This window comes from Oncorhynchus tshawytscha, linkage group LG16, assembly GCF_018296145.1.
Source record: "Oncorhynchus tshawytscha isolate Ot180627B linkage group LG16, Otsh_v2.0, whole genome shotgun sequence".
Taxonomy (NCBI): Eukaryota; Metazoa; Chordata; class Actinopteri; order Salmoniformes; family Salmonidae; genus Oncorhynchus; species Oncorhynchus tshawytscha.
The window spans coordinates 58,157,482-58,180,601 of record NC_056444.1 but is presented as its reverse complement, the minus strand read 5'-3'; the positions used below and the strand labels follow the sequence as shown (position 1 = coordinate 58,180,601).

Sequence of the window (23,120 nt, the reverse complement as noted above, 5' to 3'; positions counted from 1 at the left end):
ACTGGGGGTGATACCTGCTGGGTGGAAACGTTCGGTGGTGTTGATGTTTGTAAAACCAGGTAAAGATCCCGGGCGGACAGTTATAGGCCTATTGCACTGACATCCAACGTGTAAGTTGATGGAAAAGATGACAGTGAGTAGGATGATGTATTTCTTGGAAGTTAGGGGTTTGATGAGCGTAGCACAGAGTGGGTGGATGGATACCAGGGCATGGATGCCCTGGTGACAGTTAGTACAGAGATAGCCAAGGACCTGACAATAAAATAGGTGATGACTGTTGTGTATTTTGACATTGACATTGAGAAAGCTTACCATGTGGAGGGAAGGGTTGTTGATCAAGCTGAGAGCATTGGGGGACGTCTGTATAACTGGATCATGGACTTCTTGTTAGATCGAGTTATACGGGTGTTGGGTGGGTCAGAATTGTCAATGCTGTTAGAAGTGGACAATGGTACTCCCCAGGGAAGTGTGGTTAGTCAGATGTTGTTCACCCTGCTGATAAATGACATATTAGAGGACGTGGGACAGGGAGTGGGTGTGGCCTTGTATGCTGATGATGGGGCTCTATGGAAGAGAGGTGGGAATGTGAATATGTAATGAAGATGCAAGAAAGTGTGGGAGTTGTGGAAGATTGGACTCAAACATGAGGGTTTAGGATGTCTGTGTCCAAGTCCTGCTTTATGGTGTTTTCTAGGAGGAAGGTTAAAGATGTTAGGCTGAAAATATACAGTCAGAATATAGGTAGGGTGTCTGAGTTTAAGTATTTAGGTATGTGGTTTGATGAGAGGCTCTACGTGGAAGAGCCATGTTGAGTATATTGAAATGATGTGCTGGAAGGTGCTGAACCTCATAAGGGCAGTGGCAGGATATGATTGGTGGTCGGAAAGACAAACACTGTTATATATGTACCAGACATGGATTTTAATTGAATTTAACCTTTATTTAACTAGGCAAGTCAGTTATGAACAAATTCTTATTTACAATGACGGCCTACCAAAAGACAGAAGGCCTCCTGCTAAAAATATATGAATATAGGACAAAACACACATCACGACGAGACAACACAACAATACATAAAGAGAGACCTAAGATGACAGCATAGCAAGGCAGCAACACATGACAACACAGCATGGCAGCAACCCCTAAATGACAACAACATGGTAGCAGCACAAAACATGGTACAAATATTATTGGGCAACAGCACAAAGGGCAAAAAGGTAGAGACAACACCACGCAAAGCAGCCACAACTGTCAGTAAGTGTCCATGATTGAGTCTTTGAATGAAGAGATTGAGATGAAACTGTCCAGTTTGAGTGTTTGTTGCTGCTCGTTCCAGTCGCCAGCTGCAGCGAACTGAAAAGAGGAGCAACCCAGGGATGTGATTAGGTCATCTTTGGATTATGTTTGCTTTGTATAAGGGTCGGCAGGCAAAACGGTACTACGGTGCATGGAAAGGATACAGTCAAGGGCCCTGAGATTGTGTGTGTAGTGCCTTCAGGACAACACCTGTTGAGGCATTGCAGGTAGATAGTGGGGAACTGCCACTGAGGATAAAGCGGGACAAACATTAGCGTAGTGGGCGAGGTTGAAAGGGAGTTCAGAAGGACATCCTGTGGTCACGTCAACTGGGGAATGCTGGGAGCGAGGAGGTGTTAAGCAGAGGGCATACGGGTGGACAATCGGACAGAAGGTGGTAGAATATGGACTGGGGGAGAGAGAGATAGGGCCGGCAATTGCATTGGGGAACGTTCCTCCTTGGCTGTTCCAAAACAAATGTAGGTGTGGACATGATTGAGGGCAGGAGAGAATGGAGTAAGGACGTGAGATGTCTTTTAGAGAGATATATAGATAATCGTTTTTTTTGTTTTTAAGGATTCAGATGGTTGAAAGGATCCAGTCAGTGGTCGGATGGGCACAGGGGTGTATATCCCAGATTTCAATGTTAGTGCATGTAAGCGGTTAACTGATTATGTGTTAGTGTATGCAGCAGAGTTGATGGCCATGATTCTAGGTTTGAGATGTGTGGAGGAGGTGAAACCACTCAGAGTGGTGATCTGCTCTGATTCGGCTGCAGTGTTGAGCAGTGTGAAGATGGGCAGGTCGGATAGGGGAGACTTGTTTGTGGAGATGATAGTGCTGTTGGAGAGGATGGAGTGGTGGTAAACTTTTGTAGGGTTCCCGCCCATGTGGGTGTGGAGGGTAATGAGAAGGTCGATGTGGTGGCTGAGAGTGCAGTGAGGAGAGAGGGGGTAGATATTCAGGTCAACTGGGCCGCAGGGAAGTCAAGTCCATGATCCGGCCAAAAAGGCTCAGTCTTTGGCAAATGGAGTGGGATGCTGGTAGTAAGGGGAGACAATGATATTGCATGTCGATATAGGTGAGTAAAGGAGCATGTGATGTAGGAGAGAGGAAGTTGTGTGGAGTAGACTACAGTTTAGGCACACAGGTTTGAATGCCACGTTGTGGATGATAGGGAGACATGAAACAGGTCTGTGTGATGAGTGTTTAGTGGAGGAAACGGTTGATATTTTGTGAATTGTATGATGTAGATGGGAAGAGATTGTGTGAAAGGGTTAGAGAGGCTGGACGGGTTTGGGGTTTGGGTGGCGTAGTCGGGGGAAGGAAGTGGTGTCTAGGGCTCTATTTCACTTTGTTAGAGGAACATGACTAATGAAGATCATTTAATGTAGTTAGTCTGTGACTGGCCTCACACTCCAGTACAGTAGGTAGTGATGTATGCACATTGAACGTTGGATGCGATCCGCCAACCCAATGCCAAAGAAGAAGAAGAAATCCCGTACAGTCAAATATATTTATAACTACGGTGTGTGGCGCCACCTAGTGGTATGTATATTATTAGGAACCAAATAGTGAAGAATTTGTTGCACGGGTAAATATTTGACAACGCACCCGCATCCGGCTCAACAACATTCCAACCAACATGGCAAGCCGAAAAGGTTCGCAGCAAAGCCGGGGAGATGGTGATAAATACTCGGTGTTGTTGCCCACTTACAATGAACGAGAGAATCTACCGCTTATTGTGTGGCTATTGGTAAAATACTTCGGTGAAAGGTAGATCATTTCAGATTATGTTGTCCGGAGTGTGTGAAAAGATGTCAGTGATAAACTGTCACTAAAATCAGATTTGTCAAGAGGGGACAGCCCTCATTGGGATCGTCAATGGCTTACTTTTGTAATCTGTTGCGGGTGGGTATAATTTGTGGAACGTTCCAACAGGAATCTGTACCTAAAACGTCTAAAGTATAAGGTTATCAACAAACAACGCATCCAAAGTAGCATGATCAATTCACCTAGCTAATTAGGTGCCGAATAGGCATCAATTTACCACGTAGTTTATTCTTAATGTTTGCCCATAGGCTACCAGAGTGAGAACAGACATTTTTCGGGAATAAACGTGGTGAGTGAAAAACTTCATGAGATAGCCCATTTCCTACCCGGTATCTTATTCTGCCGCTATACAACTTTGTATTTACTAAGTTTTTGGAACAGATTCCTGTTGGAACGTATCACAAATTATACCCACCCATCTGTTGCTGTGATTACCAGTCGCTCATTGATTATTTCAGCTAATGACATACCCTGTGTGTGTGTGTGTGTGTGTGTGTGTGTGTGTGTGTGTGTGTGTGTGTGTGTGTGTGTCTGGAATATGACTTATATAAATACCTCTATGAGTTTATTTCAGCTGTTTTACCTCTGCGGTCTTCATAACAACAAAAGGCAGTTGTGGATGGGCCAAGCAATGATGTAAACATGCAACATTGTACTCCATAGACATCAAAGACTGCAATAACATTTTGCATATTGTACCGTTATAAGAATATAGCATATAACTCACATTTGAACAGATATTGCATATTTGAAAGACTGACTGAAATTCAAGCTGTAACTGGAACTATGATCGAGCTCATTGTAAAGTCCCTGTTTTCATCAAATGTCAGATTAGCATTTGTTGTGTGATGGGTTGAAACGCCTTTTTACTTATTCACAGTGGATACGAGTACGAGATTATTGTCATTGATGATGGAAGTCCAGATGGGACACTTGAGGTGGCAGAACAACTGCAGAAGATATACGGAGAGGACAAGATAGTAAGTGAATTTAATAGATTAGTTGTTATTTTTGTATATACTTTAACATTCTCGTACCTGCTGGCATAGCAAGACACTCATTCACACTCTGCTCTTTGTGGTTATTTTTCAGCTCCTTCGACCAAGAGCAAAGAAACTAGGGTTAGGTAAGTGTCACATACTCATTCATCAGAGTGAACACAGTGTTATTGAACACTATCTCAGGTACACATGTCAGGTAATGTCCTTTTAATTCTGCATTCAGGAACTGCCTACATCCATGGCATTAAACATGCCAGAGGGAACTATGTCTTCATAATGGATGCAGACCTCTCCCATCATGTGAGTGGATCTCCTGTATCTCTGGACAACACAGTATCAGAGAAGCAGGTTGGGATAATGTCACCGGACCCTGTACATACAATAATAACAATTTAAAAATGTTTCCAAGAACAGACTATTTTCTAGTCCCTTTTTCTAATCAGGAGGTTACTTGTGGTGTTACATTGCTTGGTTGGATATTTGTTTCAAAATGCTTAATTGCCAGGATAATCTTTTATGAAATCCTTTTGAATGCATACATCCTAAAATACATAAAATTATCTTTCCTTGCAGCCTAAATTTATTCCAGAATTCATAAAGTAAGTCAACTATTTTAATTCATCGCAAAATGTGAATGTGTATATTTTGGGGGAAAATGTAGAACGTAGAATTCAGAATATAGTATGTCTGCTAGTAATCTACATCTCTACCATGTGATCTGTTACCAAGTATCTGATGTGAATGTGTTTGTCTCCAAGGAAACAGAGAGAAGGCGGGTATGACCTTGTGTCAGGCACCCGATACAGAGGAGATGGGGGCGTGTACGGATGGGACCTGCGCAGGAAACTCATCAGGTGACTGCAGGGGCACTCCCGTCTGCTACATCTACACTACCATTCAAAAGTTTGGGGTCACTTAGAAATGTCCTTGTTTTTGGAAAGAAAATAAACATTTTTGTCCATTATGTTGTAAATGACTATTGTAGCTGGAAATGGCAGATTTTTTATGGAGTATCTACATAGGCGTACAGAGGCCCATTATCAGCAACCATCACTCCGGTGTTCCAATGGCATGTTGTGTTAGCTAATCCAAGTTTATAATTTTAAAAGGCCAATTTATCTTTAGAAAACCAGGAACTCCGGCAAACAGGCAAAGCGTCAATACAGGGCTAAGATTGAATCGTAGGATGTGTGTGCTCCGGGCATGTGCTGAGCAACTGGCAGGTTTCTTCACTGACATTTTCAACATGTCCCTGATTGCGTCTGTAATACCAACATGTTTCAAGCAGACCACCATAGTCCCTCTGCCCAAGAACACTAAGGCAACTTGCCTAAATGACTACAGACCCGTAGCACTCACTTCCACACCCATGTTGACCAAGTGCTTTGAAAGGCTGGTAATGGCTCACATCAACACCATTATCCCAGAAACCCTAGATCCACTCCAATTTGCATACCGCCCCAACAGATCCACAAGTGATGCAATCTCTATTGCAGTCCACACTGTGCTTTCCCACCTGGACAAAAGGAACACCTACGTGAGAATGCAATTCATTGACTACAGCTCAGCGTTCAACACCACAGTACCCTCAAAGCTCATCACTAAGCTAAGGATCCTGGGACTAAACACCTCCCTCTGTAACTGGATCCTGGACTTACTGACGGGACGCTCCCAGGTGGTAAGGGTAGGTAGCAACACATCTGCCATGCTGATCCTCAACACTGGAGCCCCTCAGGGGTGCGTGCTCAGTCCCTCCTGTACTCCCTGTTCACCCACGAAGGCGTGGCCAGGCACGACTCCAACACCATCATTAAGTTTGCTGACGACACAACAGTGGTAGGCCTGATCACCGACAACGACGAGACCGCCTATATGGAGGAGGTCAGAGACCTGGCCGGGTGGTGCTAGAATAACAACCTATCCATCAACGTAACCAAGACAAAGGAGATGTTTGTGGACTATGAAAAGGAGGACCGAGCACGCCCCCATTCTCATCGACGGGGCTGATAATGGAACAGTTTGAGAGTTTAAGTTCCTTGGTGTCCACATCACCAACAAACTAGAATGGTCCAAACCATTGGTCCAAACCAACCCTCAGGAAATGGTCCAAACCAACCCTCAGGAAACTAAAAAGATTTGGTATGGGTCCTCAGATCCTCAAAAGGATCTACAGCTGCAACATTGAGAGCTGGTTGCATCACTGACTGGTATGGCAACTGCTCGGCCTCCGACCGCAAGGCACTACAGAGGGTAGTGCGTACTGCCCGGTACATCATTGGGGCTTAGCTACCTGCCATCCAGGACCTCTACACCAGGCGGTGTCAGAGGAAGGCCCTAAAAATTGTCCAAGTCCCCAGCCACCCTAGTCATAGACTGTTCTCTCTACTACCAGATGGCAAGCGGTACCGGAATGCCAAGTCTAAGACCAAAAGGCTTCTTAACAGTTTTTACACCCAAGCCATAAGACTCCTGAACAGGTAATCAAATGGCTACCCGGACTATTTGCAATTGTGTGCCCCCCAACCCCTCTTTTACGCTGCTGCTACTCTCTGTTTATCATATATGCATAGTCACTTTAACCATACCTACATGTACATACTACCTCAATTATCTCGACTAACCGGTGCATGTATATAGCCTCGCTACTGTTATAGCCTCTCTACTGCATAGAGCCTCGCTACAGTAGTTTTTCACTGTCTTTTTTACAGTTGTTTTTATTTCTTTACTTATATATTGTTCACCTAATACCTTTTTTTAACTTAGAAATTGCACTGTTGGTTAGAGCCTGTAAGTAAGCATTTCACTGTAAGGTCTACACCTGTTGTAGTTGGCGCACGTGACAAATAAACTTTGATTTGATAATCAAACCCACAAATGCTGATGCTCCAGATACTCAACTAGTCTAAAGAAGGACAGATCTTTTGCAAAATGGTTTTCTAATGATAAATTAGCATTTTAAAATGATAAACTTGGTTTAGCTAACACAACGTGCCATTGGAACACAGGAGTGATGGTTGCTGATAATATCCCATTCAGCCGTTTCCAGTTGCTATAGTCATTTACAACATTAACAATGGCTACACTGTATTTCTGATCAATTTGATGTTATTTTAATGGACAAAAAAATGTGCTTTTCTTTCAAAAACAAGGACATTTCTAATTTACCCCAAACTTTTGAATGGTAGTGTAGGTTGTTGGCCGTCATTTATTCAGCTTATACAGAAGGCAAGTATTAAACTCTCGTCTGTGTGTGTCCCTCCCTCTCTAACAGTCGGGGAGCGAACTATGTCACACAGGTGCTGCTGAGACCTGGGGCATCAGACCTGACTGGCAGCTTCAGGTAAGGGGCTAAATGTAAATAGGTGTGAAGAACAGCAGGCACAGCAATCACACCTACAGTTGAAGTCGGAAGTTTACATACACTTAGGTTACATACACTTAGGTTGAAGTCATTAAAACTCGTTTTTGAACCACTCCACAAATGTATTTTATGGCTAGCACGGGGGTGGCAGCATCATGTTGTGGGGGTACTTTATATATATATATATATATATATAAGGAACATCTCAAGACATCAGTCAGGAAGTTTAAGCTTGGTCGCAAATGGGTCTTCCAAATAGACAATGACCCCAAGCATACTTCCAAAGTATTGGCAAAATGGCTTAAGGGAAATAAAGTCAAGGTATTGGAGTGTCCATTGCAAAGCCCTGACGTCAATCATATAGAACATTTGTGGGCAGAACTGAAAAAGCGTGTGCGAGCAAGGAGGCCAACAAACCTGACTTAGTTACACCAGCTTTGTCAGAAGAAATGGGCCAAAATTCACCCAACTTATTGTGGGAAGCCTGTGGAAGGCTACCAGAAACGTTTGACCCAAGTTAAACTATTTAAAGGCAATGCTACCAAATACTAATTGAGTGTAAGTAAACTTCTGACCCACTGGGAATGTAATAAATAATTATCTCTAATATTATTCTGACATTTCACATTCTTAAAATCAAGTGGTGATCCTGACTGACCTAAAACAGGGAATTTTTACTGGGATTAAATGTCAGAAATTGTGAAACTGAGATTAAATGTATTTGGCTAAGGTGTATGTAAACTTCCGACTTCAACTGTACTTACATTCTGGTACATCTTCCTTTATCTTCCTTAGTGTGCCAGTGTGTGTTATCTCACTGTTTTGTTTTTTATGCATGGTGATCTCAGGCTTTACAAGAAGGAGGTACTGGTGAGTCTGGTGGAGAGGTGTGTGTCCAAAGGCTACGTCTTTCAGATGGAGATGATTGTCCGTGCTAGACAGCTGAACTACACCATTGGAGAGGTGAGGCCTTTTTTTTGTGGGTTTTGTGTTTCTTAATCATGAGATGTTTTATTTGTTTTTACTGTCGATGACCACATTTGGACACAGTGTTTTAATTAATACTTTTAAATGCTATCCTCTGGGAATACATCTGTTGTATATGTTTTTACCCCATTAAATTAAGTTATGTTAATCATGTCAATATGTAGCTTAGTTAAAGAGAGTTTTATCTACTTTCCCACAGCCAGATTAACTTGTGGATACCATTTTTATGTCTCTGCGTGCAGTTTGAAGGAAGTTGCCTTCTAGTGTACAATTGCTAACTAGCGTTAGCGCAATGACTGGAAGTATATGGGTACACTACCTCTTAACTTTCTTCATACTGGAGGCAGATGCATACAAATGGTATCCTGGAGTTCATCTGACTCTTCATTGCCAAAATCCAATCTATCCCTTTAACTATAGTTTTCCTTCTTCCAAACAGGTTCCAATTTCGTTTGTGGATCGTGTTTATGGGGAGTCTAAACTGGGAGGAAATGAAATAGTGTCGTTCCTGAAAGGACTGCTTACTCTATTCGCGACAACATGATTTATGATGCTCTAGGTTTGGACTCGGCACTGCTTTTTAGTTTTTCAGTCATGGCCTTCAATGCAGTAATGAACCTACATCAAAATCAGTAGCGTAGGACGCACCCCCACAGCACACGCGAGGCTGGGGCCCCCAAGCTTTTAGGGAGCATCAAACAAACTTTTATTTTGGTTGGGGAAGATAGCAAGTGAACACTTCATAAGCCATGGCAAAATGTTTAGAATTACAGGAAATTTGCTTTAAAACTGGGGGGCTAAACTGTACTATGTCACTGATAAAAATGAGAATGGGAAATGGACAGACTATGCTCCTTTCTATGAGTAGTTGATTATTGACAAGTCAAAGCACAGAAAGTAATACATTAAAATATTCATTCTTCACTGCCTCTGCTTCAGATGGATCTCCAATCATACATAAAGATGTTGAAGCGTCAAGCTTCTTCCTATGTATTATTGTAGATTGATTAACTCCTTTCTGTTCATTACTTTCACATTTTGGTGGGTTTACACTACCAGTCAAAAGTTTTAGAAAACCTAGTGATTCAAGGGTTTTTCTACATTTTCCTATATTTTCTCTCAACCAGCTTAACGAGGAATGCTTTTCCAACAGCCTTTAAGGAGTTCCCACATGCTGTGCACTTGTTGGCTGCTTTTCCTTCATTCTGTGGTCCAACTGATCCCAAACCATCTCAATTTGGTTGAGGTCAGGTGATTGTGTATGCCAGATCATCTGATGCAGCACTCCTTCTTGATCAAATAGTCCTTACACAGTCTGGAAGTGTGTTGGGTCATTGTCCTGTTGAAAAACAAATGATAGTCCCATTAAGCGCAAGATTGGATGGCATATCGCTGCAGAATGCTGTGGTAGCCATTCTGGTTAAGTGTGCCTTTGAATTCTAAATTAATCACTGACAGTGACACCTGCAAAGCACCCCCACACCATCCCACCTCCTCCATGCTTCACGGTGGGAACCACACATGCGGAGGTCATTCATTCACACACTCTGCGTATCACAAAGACAAGGCCGTTGGAACCAAAAATCTCTGGTGGACTTTTACCAAATAGGGCTTTCTTCTGTATACCAACCCTACCTTGTCACAACACAACTGATTGTCTCAAACGCATTAAGAAGGAAAGAAATTACACAAATGAACGTTTAACAAGGCACACCTGTTAATTGAAATTTATTCCAGGTGACTACCTCATGAAGCTGGTTGAGAGAATGCCACGCCTGTACAAAGCTGTCATCAAGGCAAATGGTGGCTACTTTGAAGAATCTCAAATATAAAATATATTTTGATTTGTTTTACACTTCTTTGGTTACTACATGATTCCATATGTTATTTCATACTTTTGATGTCTTCGCTATTATTCTACAATGTAAATGAAATGAAAATAGTAAAAATAAAGAATAACCCTTGAATGAGTAGGTGTGTCCAAACTTTTGACTGGTACTGTATATATTTAAGCATAAAATAATAATCACCAAAGTAGTGCACTGACCCTTTACTAGTCCTTTATTAGCAGACCGAGATAGCCATCTGTGGCGCAGTTGACAAATAAATCATAGCCCCCCCCCGGAAAAATATAACAGCATCCCCACCCCCAAACTACTTCCTATGATCAAAAGGTATGAATACTTTTTGAAGTCAATGTAATTCCACTTTGATATTATGGGGTATTGTGTGTAGGCCAGTGACACAAAATCTCAATTTAATCCATTTTAAATTCAGGCTGTAACACAACAAAGTGTGGGGGAAAGTAAAGGGGTGTGAACTTTCTGAAGCTAATGTATGTAACTACAGCTGATAGACCCAAATGGACCCGACCACGGCTAGAGCAGTGAACACCAACCGATCTCCATGAAATTCCTAGTCAATCACAAAACATTTATTTTAAAAACCCCAACGATAAAGCCTTGGTTCCTATTTTTTTATTTTTTGCACTGTTGGCAGTTGGTAGTCTTGATTCAGCAGCCCAAGTGCCAGGAAGGCAAAGTGTTACCATTTTGAACCATTTCATGTGTCTGAAGGTAGAACTTCGCCTACCCAGCAAAGAGCAAATCAAGTGCAGTAATAGGCCTAGCACTGGCCACATCACATAGCTCAGATCACTGTATCTACACAGTTTGCTCCATAGACTGTAAAATGAAGCCTCGAATGCACAGCAAAGTTGATGTGTGATTTCAAAGCTTTTAAAACAATGACTAGAGAGAGAGACTGGACAAATACAGCGAAGGGACAGTGTCGGTGATTCGGGTGAGAGGCAGCCTCACCACTGCTCTCTCCCTTCCCTCAGACTGACCATCAGATGCAGGCAATCAGTCCAGAAATATAATTGCAAAATGGTCTGAAAATAACAACATTGGAAGGGCAATTTAAGCTTAGCCAATATACATTGATTATGTATTGGGCCTATAGCTTACTGCACAAACCTCATTGCTACGTGACTGTTTTTAATTGGTTAATATTGCATAGGCTTACGTTTGTACGTTTGTAAAACAAATCTGAGCGGTAGGTCTCGACTTGCATTTTGACTCGAGGTGGTCTAGCTTTGGATAAAAGCTTGATTTAGAAAAGGTCGGTGACTTCTGTCTTGTAGCATATTTATTTTACGCTAATCAGGGGAATTTATTGACATATTGAAGGCCTAGCCAGCATATAAAGACCTATTCATTAACCAGAAGAGCAACTTGGCTGCTATTTTTTTTTTTGTCACTCGGGTCCAATTTTTATTTATTTGACCTTTATTTAACTAGACAAGTCAGTTAAGAACAAATTCTTATTTTCAATGACGTCCCAGTGGGTTAACTGCCTTGTTCAGGGACAGAACAACAGATTTGGACCTTGTCAGCTTGGGGATTCAATCTTGCAACCTTTTGGTTACTAGTCCAATGCTCTAACCACTGGGCTACGTGCTGCCCCAATAGGTCTGATCTAGACCCAGACCCGTTTGGGTACGTATCTAGGTCCCCCTTTTCGGGTCCGTCCTGGTCTGATTGTCCTCAGGTCCGTTCGGGTCCGGATCCGAGAATACCTCTACTTGGAAGACAAGCCACGCACAGCAAAAAGCTGAGAGACCTCCAAGGAGGCCATGTTATACTGTCACCCATCAATTGAAATCCAGTATTCACATGATGAGGTCTCCATCCACCCCCACCCCAATCTCTCCAAGGGGCCCATGCTAAAATGGACAGAGAACAATATGCTCTCAGGCTTGGTAGCTGCCCAATCTCTGAGGAAAGTAGTCCCGGTGAGTTAAGTGCCAGCATAGAACAGCGCCACCTACTGTTCTCATAGCACTCTGACATTGGGCAAGTGCAAAGGCACTGTGTTGGTACTGAGGCACTGTATACATCCGACCCTCTGCAGGGGAGGGCGCCCGTTGTAGCTAGTCCTAACGCATGCGTTCACGCTCAACTAGAGGGTGCCTCCTGTTGGTTCAATCTGGTAATTGCAGATCGAGCTTGTTTACCCCAATCCCCCAGGCATAGAATTTGACAGACGTTGAAGAACGACCGAGGCCAAAATCTGAGGCCTGTCTTGCACGGTAAGATGTTAGAATTGTTTACCACACAGTAATTTAGTTTTATAAGTCTCGACTCATTTTGATATCACAATTAGCTTTTTATGCTAATCAAACATATGTCACTTCCGCCCTTTCAATTGCGCCATTTTGGATAGGGCAGTTTATAGTCTAGGATGGGTGTATTGTCTTTATAGGGAAGAGGTGGGTATGCATTATTATCAGTAAACAGTCACAGAGTTTACACAGTTTCGGATTAGGTGTAACTACGTCGTAATATTTAAAACAGCGCTACTTTATCTTTTCCTGCAATGGGCATTTTCGATGTTTATCTAGCTAAATGAGTTCCAGCGGCACTTCATCCCCGGCATCCGAGAAGGATACTCTGTGTCGGATAGTGAGAGGAGTCGAGCTCCCTCGCGGTGTGGTGTGACCGCTTGGAGAGTAGACGGCAAGGCGGTTATTCCCGGCTGCTTATTTGGAGGAATAGGAGGGAACGTAAGAGTGCCCAACGATTTGGCTCACCGTTTCTCGTAATTGAAATCATTTACGCCAACGGGACCACCGTATTTCAAACCAGGTAAACTCGTCACACTCCGCTTTTCATACAACCTCGCTAGCTAGGAGGGTTAACTACGATGATGCGTTGCCGCTATTCGTTCCTAGCTAAGGTCGGCGAACAATGTAGACTTAAGCTTTATGTATTGATGATAACAAATTAAACAATATTACGTGGAGTGTTATGATACCGTATATCTTAAGTTGTCGGTGACATTGTACCACTTTTGGCCAGCTAAACTTGGGCACTGAGTAGCGCTCAAAATCAGCACCTACTGAAGAGGTGCGGGGCTCCTTTCTAGTACTCTTGTAGCAGCTGCTAGCTCGCTGTGTTTTACTTGCGCTTCCCTTTGTGGTGGGTGACTCGCGACTGCGAGGAAGCAATCAGCTATCGTTCTGGTAACAGTATTACCAAGTCAGACGTTATTAAGGTGTAGAAAGAACCATGAGGTATGATTCACGTAGTAGCTAATCGTGTAAGAAATATTTGTATCCTCTTTCATTGGTCGACCAGATAGCCATATACGATATTCATCATTGACTTCAATCAAAGCCATCATTTTGGCCAAATTGAAGGAGGGAGATGATAGCTCGTAACCTCCTCTAACGTCACTCCTAGTTAACAGACACATTTGACCTTTATCAAATGTAATGGTATTTTTCCCCCATTATTTAAAATATAACTGAACCGGGGTGTTATAATCTAGCTGGCAGCTAACTGGTACGTTAGTCAGACTCATTCAGCAACTTGCCTACAGCGTGTGTGTATAGGTGACAAGGAGTTGTGATCTGCAGGTCGCACATTTGATTTTGAATGTTGTAACACAAGTGACGTCAGATGGCTAAGTAAACTCACCTCACGTTATTCACCTCACAATTATAATGGCTATCTGATATAATGTTGCTAGCAACTTATATAAGGTGTCAACATAGTCTTCGAGGTTGGTTTTATACTGGTACTCTATTGATTTAACCATATGTTCCCATGGTCCCTGTGTGGGGGCCTTCAGGAGAAACAATGTGGTGATCCTGATTTAACCTTTTGGTCATTTAGATAGGTGTTCCACTTAAATGCCAAGTCTCTTCCTTTTGGTGTGTGTATGGTCATCGGTGGCAGTTTGCTAAAAGAGGGTATGACTGATACAATCAACTTTTATTTTTGTAAACAATGTGAGTTTGGAGGATCTTATGGTGACCAGAGGGAATGTCGTCATTGTTGCTTTGAGGACAGAACACACTAATAGATTTTTTTTTTTACATGAGTCTATATTTTACCCATTAGGCCATCTCCTTTTGTCCTCTTCCTCTCCTCTTCCTCTTGCCTCAGCTGTAGAGTGGCTATTCTCTGCCAGCTACCCACCCAGCCCCCACTCCCCTCCCCCCAAAATACACTGCAGACATATTGTAAATGTTGGGCTCTGCTGCTGACTCAATAGGAGGCGCCATTCCGTGATTGCAGAGAGGCTGCAAAAAGGGGGCAGGCAGAGCAATGGAAGCCTTACATAATGGAGGCAGAGCTGTCCTCTAGCGCCATCTACAAGCGATGGGAGTAAGCCCAGCCAGCAAGGGAGACGGGCAGCCAGACGACATTCAGCTCAGCAGCACTGTACCATAGTTGCATCTTCTGGAACATACAACTAGAGCTATGACATCACTGGATAGGGGAAGAGTGTTTGGTCTCATGCTGCTTGTCACTAAAGCTTCTTGTCCTATCTGACCTTTGACCTGAGTAGAGCATCCATTCTGCAGTGTTTTGATTGTTGAGCGTTGACTGGAATATATAATAAACCAATCAGTCCAGACAGACATAAAGATGGTGGTAGGGCCATTATGGATAGACATGAGTAATGCTGCTGAAGAAAACCATTGATGGTTTTATGATGAAAGGTGACAGCTGGTTCTTTTGTGGCATTTTTCCCCCCATAGGTGCACTAGCCACTCCAGTGATTATGTTAATATAACTCGAGTGTAATTCTTTGGGATGTGTGTTTTGGTCACCCAGGATAACGCAGAGGTTTTTGTGTTGGGTCTGTGGAACTCTGCTCTTTACAACAATGCTTAGTACATATGTTGACCTACCTGACCTCACCTATTAGTCACATCTGTGTCCCTCCCTTCTCCAAGTGGCCAGCATGTTCCAGCTCCCGGTCAACAACCTGGGCAGCTTACGGAAAGCCAGAAGAAATGTCAAGCGGGTTCTGGGAGACATCGGGCTGGAGTTTTGTAAAGACCATATTGAGGTGAGCAGCACATGGAGTTCTACTGTTCTATTATCTGTGAATGAGCATCATGCCTTTGACCACACTGGTTTTTCAAACATGAAGAAATAATAGCTCATTCATGAATAGCACATTAAACAATCAGTCATTGTTTCAGCCATCAAAGCAGGAGTTGTCAAATTTCTCATGTTTATGATGTCTGTCACTTTGTTAGTTTGATGTTATATTAAGCCCAGTCCACAACCATAATAACATTCCCAAAGGTTGTGGCCTTTAAAACCCCTCCTAGCAAATCACCTCGATCTGACTTGATGTTTTATTGATTTATATATTAATTGTGATTATCATTCTCTCCCCTTAGGACTACAAAGACTATGTCCCTAATGAGTTCTACATCAAGCACACCACCTGGGATGATGTGTGTGTGTGGGATCCTTCACTGACCAAAGCCCAGGTGAGTGACTCACTGGAACCCACTGTTCATTGTATTGTTATTGTGTCTGCTTATTTTCAATAAACAATGTATTTACATTTGATAAACATCAACAGCTGACTCGCCACTGTCGTCTTCTTTTCCATTTGTTTCCCAGGAGTACAGATCAAAGCCTTTCTGTTGTTCTGGCTGCCCCTTCTCCTCCAAGTTCTTCTCAGCGTACAAGAGCCACTTCCGCAATGTCCACAGTGAGGACTTTGAGAGCCGCATCCTGCTTAACTGCCCCTACTGCACCTACAATGGGAACAAGAAGACCCTGGAGACGCACATCAAGCTGTTCCACATGCCCAACAACGTGGTGCGACAGGGTCCCGGAGGCATGCAGGGGCTGAAGGATGGCATGCAGCTGGGCAAGAGGCCTGGAGAGAGCATCGAGCAGGCGGTGTACTACTGCAAGAAGTGCACCTACAGGGACCCGCTTTACAACGTGGTGCGCAAGCACATCTACAGAGAACACTTTCAGCATGTGGCCGCACCCTACCTGATTAAACCTGGGGAAAAGACCACACCTAACGGTGCTGGTGCGGGCTCAGGGAACACAGACAGCAGCAGCAACACCAATGTCAATGCTAACAGCAACACCATCCACTGCAAGCGCTGCCTCTTTGTGCTACGCACCTATGAGGCACTCGTGCAGCATGTTATTGAGGACCACGAGCGCATTGGTTACCAGGTGACTGCCATGATTGGTCACACAAACGTGGTGGTGCCACGGGTCAAGCCTGTCATCATGGTATCCCCCAAGCCGGGGGAAAAGACTGTCATTGGTGTAGGACCCAAAGGTCAGCTGGTGACCACCACAGTGGGTGGAGTCCGCTCCCTTCCCACCCAGCAGCTCAGCAGGATAGTCATCCCAAAGTCAGGCCTAAGCTCAACGGGACTCCTGTCTGGGTCTCACCTGAAGCAGGGGCCTTTTGGGTTAAAGAGCGGGACCACTCAGTCCTTCTCTATAGGCGGGCAGCAGGTGAGAATCACTCTCCCCGGCAACGCACAGATCTCTGTGCCCCAGCATTCGCAGGCTGCCAAACAGAACCTCCCTGGTGGCTTGCGGAGCCCCGTAGTGGTGAGTTCCTCCTCGTCTACACTCAAGCCCACCCAGCTGAACTCCCGGGTCCAGGCAGCTGCCACCACAGTGGCCTCAGTCACGGCCAAGGGGAAGGGGGGCACTTCAGTCCTGGGCACGTCTTACACCCAGAAGTGGAAGATCTGCACTATCTGCAACGAGCTTTTCCCTGAGAATGTGTACAGCTCGCACTTTGAGAAGGAGCACAAGGCGGAGAAGGTCCCTGCAGTAGCCAACTACATCATGAAGATCCACAACTTCACCAGCAAGTGTCTGTACTGCAACCGCTACCTGCCCAGCGACACACTCCTCAACCACATGCTGATCCACGGCCTGTCCTGCCCGCACTGCCGCGCCACCTTCAACGACGTGGAGAAAATTGTGGCACACATGCGACAGTCCCACCCGGACGAGACGGTGGGGCCGCGCACTGATTCTCCTCTGACTTTTGACCTCACTCTGCAGCAGGGCAACCCCAAGAACGTCCAGCTGATTGTCACCACCTACAACATGAGAGACGCACCAGAGGAGTCAGTGGCCTTCCATGCCCAGAGTGCCTCCTCTTCCACACAAACTGGCAAGAGGACAGTGCCCAGCCAACCCCCAAAGATGCCCTCTGAATCAGAAGATGGTTCGCCTCCCAAGAGTGCACCTCAGGCGGCTGTGCCATACAAGAAAGACGTGGGCAAGACTCTGTGCCCGCTGTGCTTCTCCATCCTCAAGGGCCCCATCTCTGATGCACTGGCACACCACTTGAGAGAGAGGCACCAGGTCATCCAAACAGTGCACCCAGTGGAGAAAAAACTCACCTACAAATGTATCCACTGCTTGGGTGTGTACACAAGCAACATGACTGCCTCTACCATCACACTGCACCTGGTGCACTGCCGTGGTGTGGGAAAGACCCAGAACGGGCAAGACAGCAGGCCTGCGCCCTCCCCCAGGGTCTCCCAGGCTCAGGGCACTGCCCTCAAAAGGGCTGGCTTTGAGAACTGTGACCCTAACGACCCAAAGCGCCGTAAGCTGCTGCCTGGAGAGCATGAGGGCTCTGCGGCTTTTGTAGAGAATCCAGACGATCCCGTCAACCTGGTTCTTGACCCCAAAGGCCACGAGGATGAGTCGTACGAGGCGCGGAAAGCCTTCCTGACGCAGTACTTCAACCGTGAACCCTACCCAATGCGTAGGGAGGTGGAGAAGCTAGCCGCCAGTCTGTGGTTGTGGAAGTCTGACATCTCTAGCCACTTCACCAACCGCAGGAGGATATGCACGCGGGACTGTGAGACCCAGAAGGCCAAGGTGTTGCTGGGCTTCAACATGCGGGAGGTCAGTCGGCTCAGCCATGAACTGACCTTTGACCCTGAGTGCTTGTCTGAGGGCAAAGAAAGTGGAGAGGCATTAGAGAGGCGGACGTCTAGGACGTGTATCGGGCGGTCTGAGCAGGCCATCCTGCGCATAGAGGAGAGAGCTGCGGCTAACCATGGTACTACACTCCAGGAGGGTACGCCAGCAGGGTCTGACAGTGGGGCCAGTGCCACCACCCAGCCCAACGGTGGTGCCAAGAGTGACCAAAACAAGATAGTCGAAAGCACCTTAAAACAGAGAGGGCCTCAGTATCTCTCAGAACCCATCGCTATTGACTCCGACAGCAATGAGGATGAAACGGATGATGGTGACGAAGAGGATGATGAAACTGGAGTAGTAGAACTGAATTCCACGGGTAATGACAGGCTGGCTGCAGAGGGAGAGGTGTTGGGGACAGGAGCCCACTCCAGCTCAGACCTAGAGGATATGGAGGATGGGTCAGAGGAGGAAGAAGAGGGTCATGTTGAGAATGGATATGGCTCCTCGGCGTTGCCGGAGAGACAGGTTAAAGGGAAGGAAGCTATTGCCAAACTGGGACACTCGGAAAGTGGAAAAACAAGTGTCCAACTTGGCAAGCAGCAGGTCTGACTAATGGACACACACACAGGCACACATAAACAAATAATACGCACACAGATAAGTTACTAACATTTGATCCATGCCAACAACTCTGCCTCACCAAAACTCTAGAGCTGGAAATGGTCAATGGTGACATGAGGGACAACAAGGGGAGAGTGTAAAGGAGAGCTTCTTCCCTTTTCACTTCAACAAGCCATCCAATGGCGTTTGGTCAAGTCAAAAGCCAATTGAAGGTGCTCTGCAGTGAGGAGTAGTTAGTAGTGACTTAAGATTTGTGAACAAAGATTAAACTTTTCCTACAGGGGAAAAAAAAGAAAACACTGAAGATGCACCAAACGATAGGAAATGGGTTGCCTTCTATTTACTTTACTACAAAATTCAAATAAGTACTTATTCTTGTCCAATTGGCCACAAGTTACAGTGTGGCAAAAACATTTGAGTCATTACGAGTTACAAGGTTTGAAGTAAAACTAGACTATCCCAAATGTTTCATGTAGTCATGCAGGAATAGCTCATGTATATTTGTACAGTCTTTTAGACATGTTTGGAGAGAAGTTGCTGTAGATGTACTCATACAATATTAGCTATTCTTTCTGTATACAAGCTAGCCTCGTATGTTCTACATTGGTTCGCTAGACAATAGATGTCGCTTTGGTGGCTGGTATTTTCTGTATGTTTTTGTTTATTTTTTTAATAAAACCATTACATTTTTGCTAAATAATATATCTATATATAAATGCAAATTTAAATGAACATAATCGATTGCTTTAGTTTTTCGGTCTTTGCTGACGATTGATTGATTGTACTTTTTTATTTGCAGTAATAACTTTGGTTCTATTGAAAAAACTGTTTCTCATATCTTTATCCTCCCACTTGGTTAGAGTAAAGGGGCATTTCAACTGTTCTCTGTAGCCCAGTGTTTGTAGTCTAGATTGTACTTTCTTTGTCTCTTTTCATGTACCTACCTTTTACTTCTTTTTCCCTCGAGAATGGATGTTTGCTGTCGCCTGTGAAACCGAGAGAGCATTTGCTATTAATTACTTTTCTGTGGGTTTTAATTTGTGATCTTCAATTTGTGTTTTTGTTTTACATTTTTCACTTATGAACAATAAAGTGCTATATTGTGCTTCTCACAGTTCTCCTAATCTTGCCTTTTTCCCCCCCCATTTCCTTTGTCTTATTCTCTTTCATGTGACACACCCCTTTATAGAGACTGTGTTCTGTTGTTTCAAGAAGTAGCACCACAAGTCAGCTGTTCCAAATGAAACCCAAAAGCAGGACAGTCACTGGTGGTGACATCCTGTTATCGCAGGTATTTATAGAGAATCCTAGACAAGGTTTAGGTGTGTAATATATGGGGTTCCAATGCTTTGTGAATTGTTTTATTTCACCTGGAACAGAATAAACATGTTGGCTATGTGAGCTATGCTAGTCTGTGAAAGTGACTGGAGAATGATGTATCTGAACTAACTGCACCCATTGGTGAGATGTTGATAAGTCAACAGTTGGGCTTAGAAGAGAATGCGTGTATAAGGCTAACCCATTGTTGAGGCGCACCATCTACTCCTATGTGTATCAATCAGGTGCCAAACCACAACAATGACTGAATCCTATTGACTACCTTTGTTCGATTGTGTTGTCGTGATCATTTATATATGAGGAAATCATTATGTTACAAATGCGGGGTGTATTGTGCTTATGTTTCATACCATAGATAGGCTGACAGTCACTTGCCTCCTGGTAGGAAGGATATAAAATGGAGTGAAATTGCCCCTCTAAAGAGAGAGAGCACCCTCTCCCTTGCTGGCTTGCTCAGTGTTGCTATGCTGGTATGAGGAGCAGCAGGGAGGGAGGGAGGGAGGGAGGGAGTGGCAGGGGGAGGCTGAAGGGAGGCGGGGGAGGCTGGAAGAGAGGCCTTGCAGACTGGGGGACGTGGAGGCCTCATCTGCAGTGCTGTGAGCAGCAGGAGTGCTAAGCAGATTGAGGGGGAAGGGAGACTGAGCGAGAGAGGGGAGGAAGGGAGACTGAGAGGGGGAGGGAGCAAGGGGGAGGGGAGAAAGGGAGGCAGACAGGCAGGCGAGGGGGAAGGGAAGGATGTGAGAAAGGGAGGAGACAGGCGAGAAGGAAGGTGAGGAATGAAGACGGAAAGGGAGACCGAGAGAAAGGGAGGGAGGGGAGAACGGGAGAGAGAGGGAAGCAAGGGGAAAGGGGGCAAAAGAGAAAAAGAGAGTGAGAGAAGGGAGTGAAGGGGGGAGCTGAGAACGGGAGGGAGGGGGAGGGGAAGGGAGTGAGGCGGTGAGGAAATGGAGCTATGACTGGCGCCCCCTGGAGTTAGAGACTCGCTTTTGTCTCTAATGTCTGTAGTAGACAGCACTGCAAGCATTGAGACAAGTGCACCAAAGGTTAGGAACAGTCAGCAGAGGTATTTTTGACGTTATTAAAGGTTAGGGCAAAAATGCCACAGGGAATGGGGGGGACATGTACAACCAATATCCAGAAGAGGTCGATTCCCCCAGGTCGATTTATTTAAAATAAAAAACACGTTATAAACAATGGTAAAATGTGTAGAATTGCAGGAAATTAGCTTTAACGGTTGACTTTGGGCACGAAAAACAGTCCAACTCCAACTCTTTCTCAGTTTTCAAATCTGGGGGTTCATCGATGTGTCATCCTGGTCATTCCTGCCCCGATTTAGCTAGTTCGTTAGCTAAGCTAGCCACTTGCCAGTAACTCCTCCACTATATTTTGATGTAATTTCAAAGGATTTGTTTTTGGACGGAAGCTGTAGAGATCGGTAAGAAATGGCACTTCTGTAGCCAAATATCTTAATCATAATATTTTGTTTTCAAGCATTAAAGGACCTGGTATAATTAAGCAATAAGGCCCGAGGATGTGTGGTGTATGATAAATATTCTTATGCACAACGCGGAGTGCCTGGATACAGCCATTAGCCGTATACCACAAACATCTGGGGGTGCCTTCATGCTGTTATAAACTGGCTACTAATGTAATTAGAACAGTAATGTCGATCTTTAAAGTTAACTGTCCAATCTTTCCAGATTACTATGAAATTTGACCTATAATTAATTACAATATGGGTTAAATACACTTTACAAAAATATTAAAAACACAATGTAAAGTGTTGGTCCCATGTTTCATGAGCTGAAATAAAGATCCATTTTCCATATGCTCAAAAAGCTTATTTGTCTCAAATTTTGTGTATAGATTTTTTTCACATCCCAATTACTGAGCATTTCTCCTTTGCCAAGATAACCTATCCACCGGACAGGTGTGGCATATCAACAACAACAAAAGTAAACTGCATGATCATTACACAGGTGTGCCTTGTGCTGGGGACAATAAAAGGCCACTCTGAAACGTGCCGTTTTGTCACACAACACAATGTTACAGATGTCTCAAGTTTTGAGGGAGTGTGCAATTGACATGTTGACTGCAGGAATGTCCACTAGGAATGCTCATTTCTCTACCATAAGCCGCCACCAATGTCGTTTTAGAGAATTTGGCAGTAGGCTCATCTGCCTGCTCGTTGTCCTCACCAGGGTCTTGGCCTGACTGCAGTTTGGCGTCGTAACTGACTTCAGTGGGTAAACGCTCACCTTCGATGGCCACTGGCACTATGGAGAAGTGTGCTATTCACTGATGAATCCCGGGATCAACTGTACCGGGCAGATGGCAGACAGCGTATATGTACAACATTCCACAGGCCCCAATCAACAGCCTGATTAACTCTATGCGAAGGACATGTGTCACGCCGCATGAGGCAAATGGTGGTCACACCAAATACTGACTGGTGTTCTGATCCACGCCACTACATTAAAAAAAAGTTATCTGTATTCCCAGTCATTGGAAATCCATAGATTAGGACCTAATGAATTAATTTCAATTGATTAATTTCTTTATATGTACTGTACCTCACTAAAATCTTTTAAATTGTTGCATGCCGCGTTTATATTTTTGTAGAGTGTAATTTTCCTTCCAAAAAATTGTAATTAAGTATGTTAAAATCAATCCATGTTTTCATGTTGTATATCTTTTAGTTGTAATATTAAATGCTTTCTATATTTGTATATGCATTTCTACAATTTAAAATTGGTTTGAGGTTTTTAAGTCATTGACATGTGGAACTATTGACATTTTTTCATATTGGCCCATACATATTGTGTAATTTAGGCTACTGATGGTCCCTAACTATATCAAATGTCAAACCAAATGACCAAGGGAATTACGATCTGGGTCGTGTGCAGCTGCGCTCAGAATTGCTGATTACTTGGGTGCTGC

The 23,120-nt window shown here is 44.2% G+C and overlaps 2 protein-coding genes across 6 annotated transcripts; both read left to right on the top strand.

The window, feature by feature from the left end:
* The first annotated feature begins 2,906 nt into the window (after positions 1 to 2,906).
* Positions 2,907 to 9,269, top strand: dpm1 (dolichyl-phosphate mannosyltransferase subunit 1, catalytic). Of its 3 annotated transcripts, XM_042299413.1 has the most exons (10): positions 2,939 to 3,072; positions 3,704 to 3,765; positions 4,010 to 4,109; positions 4,222 to 4,255; positions 4,354 to 4,478; positions 4,704 to 4,729; positions 4,889 to 4,984; positions 7,402 to 7,470; positions 8,340 to 8,454; positions 8,918 to 9,269. In XM_042299413.1, the coding sequence occupies exons 2-10, from the start codon at positions 3,749 to 3,751 to the stop codon at positions 9,020 to 9,022; spliced, it is 687 nt and encodes a 228-aa protein (XP_042155347.1). In that variant the 5' UTR covers positions 2,939 to 3,072; positions 3,704 to 3,748; the 3' UTR covers positions 9,023 to 9,269. The 3 variants fall into 3 exon arrangements, with proteins under 3 accessions (XP_024231320.1, XP_024231322.1, XP_042155347.1); XM_024375552.2 differs by lacking the exon at positions 3,704 to 3,765 and having other exon boundaries at positions 2,907 to 3,072; XM_024375554.2 differs by lacking the exon at positions 3,704 to 3,765 and having other exon boundaries at positions 2,908 to 3,072; positions 4,354 to 4,430.
* Positions 9,270 to 12,428: 3,159 nt separating this feature from the next.
* adnpb (activity-dependent neuroprotector homeobox b) lies at positions 12,429 to 19,954 on the top strand. Of its 3 annotated transcripts, none has more exons than XM_024375550.2 (4): positions 12,429 to 12,571; positions 15,230 to 15,345; positions 15,686 to 15,778; positions 15,915 to 19,954. In XM_024375550.2, the coding sequence occupies exons 2-4, from the start codon at positions 15,238 to 15,240 to the stop codon at positions 18,828 to 18,830; spliced, it is 3,117 nt and encodes a 1,038-aa protein (XP_024231318.1). In that variant the 5' UTR covers positions 12,429 to 12,571; positions 15,230 to 15,237; the 3' UTR covers positions 18,831 to 19,954. The 3 variants fall into 3 exon arrangements, with proteins under 3 accessions (XP_024231318.1, XP_024231319.1, XP_024231317.1); XM_024375551.2 differs by lacking the exon at positions 12,429 to 12,571 and adding an exon at positions 12,680 to 12,751; XM_024375549.2 differs by lacking the exon at positions 12,429 to 12,571 and adding an exon at positions 12,681 to 13,127.
* Positions 19,955 to 23,120: the final 3,166 nt, after the last annotated feature.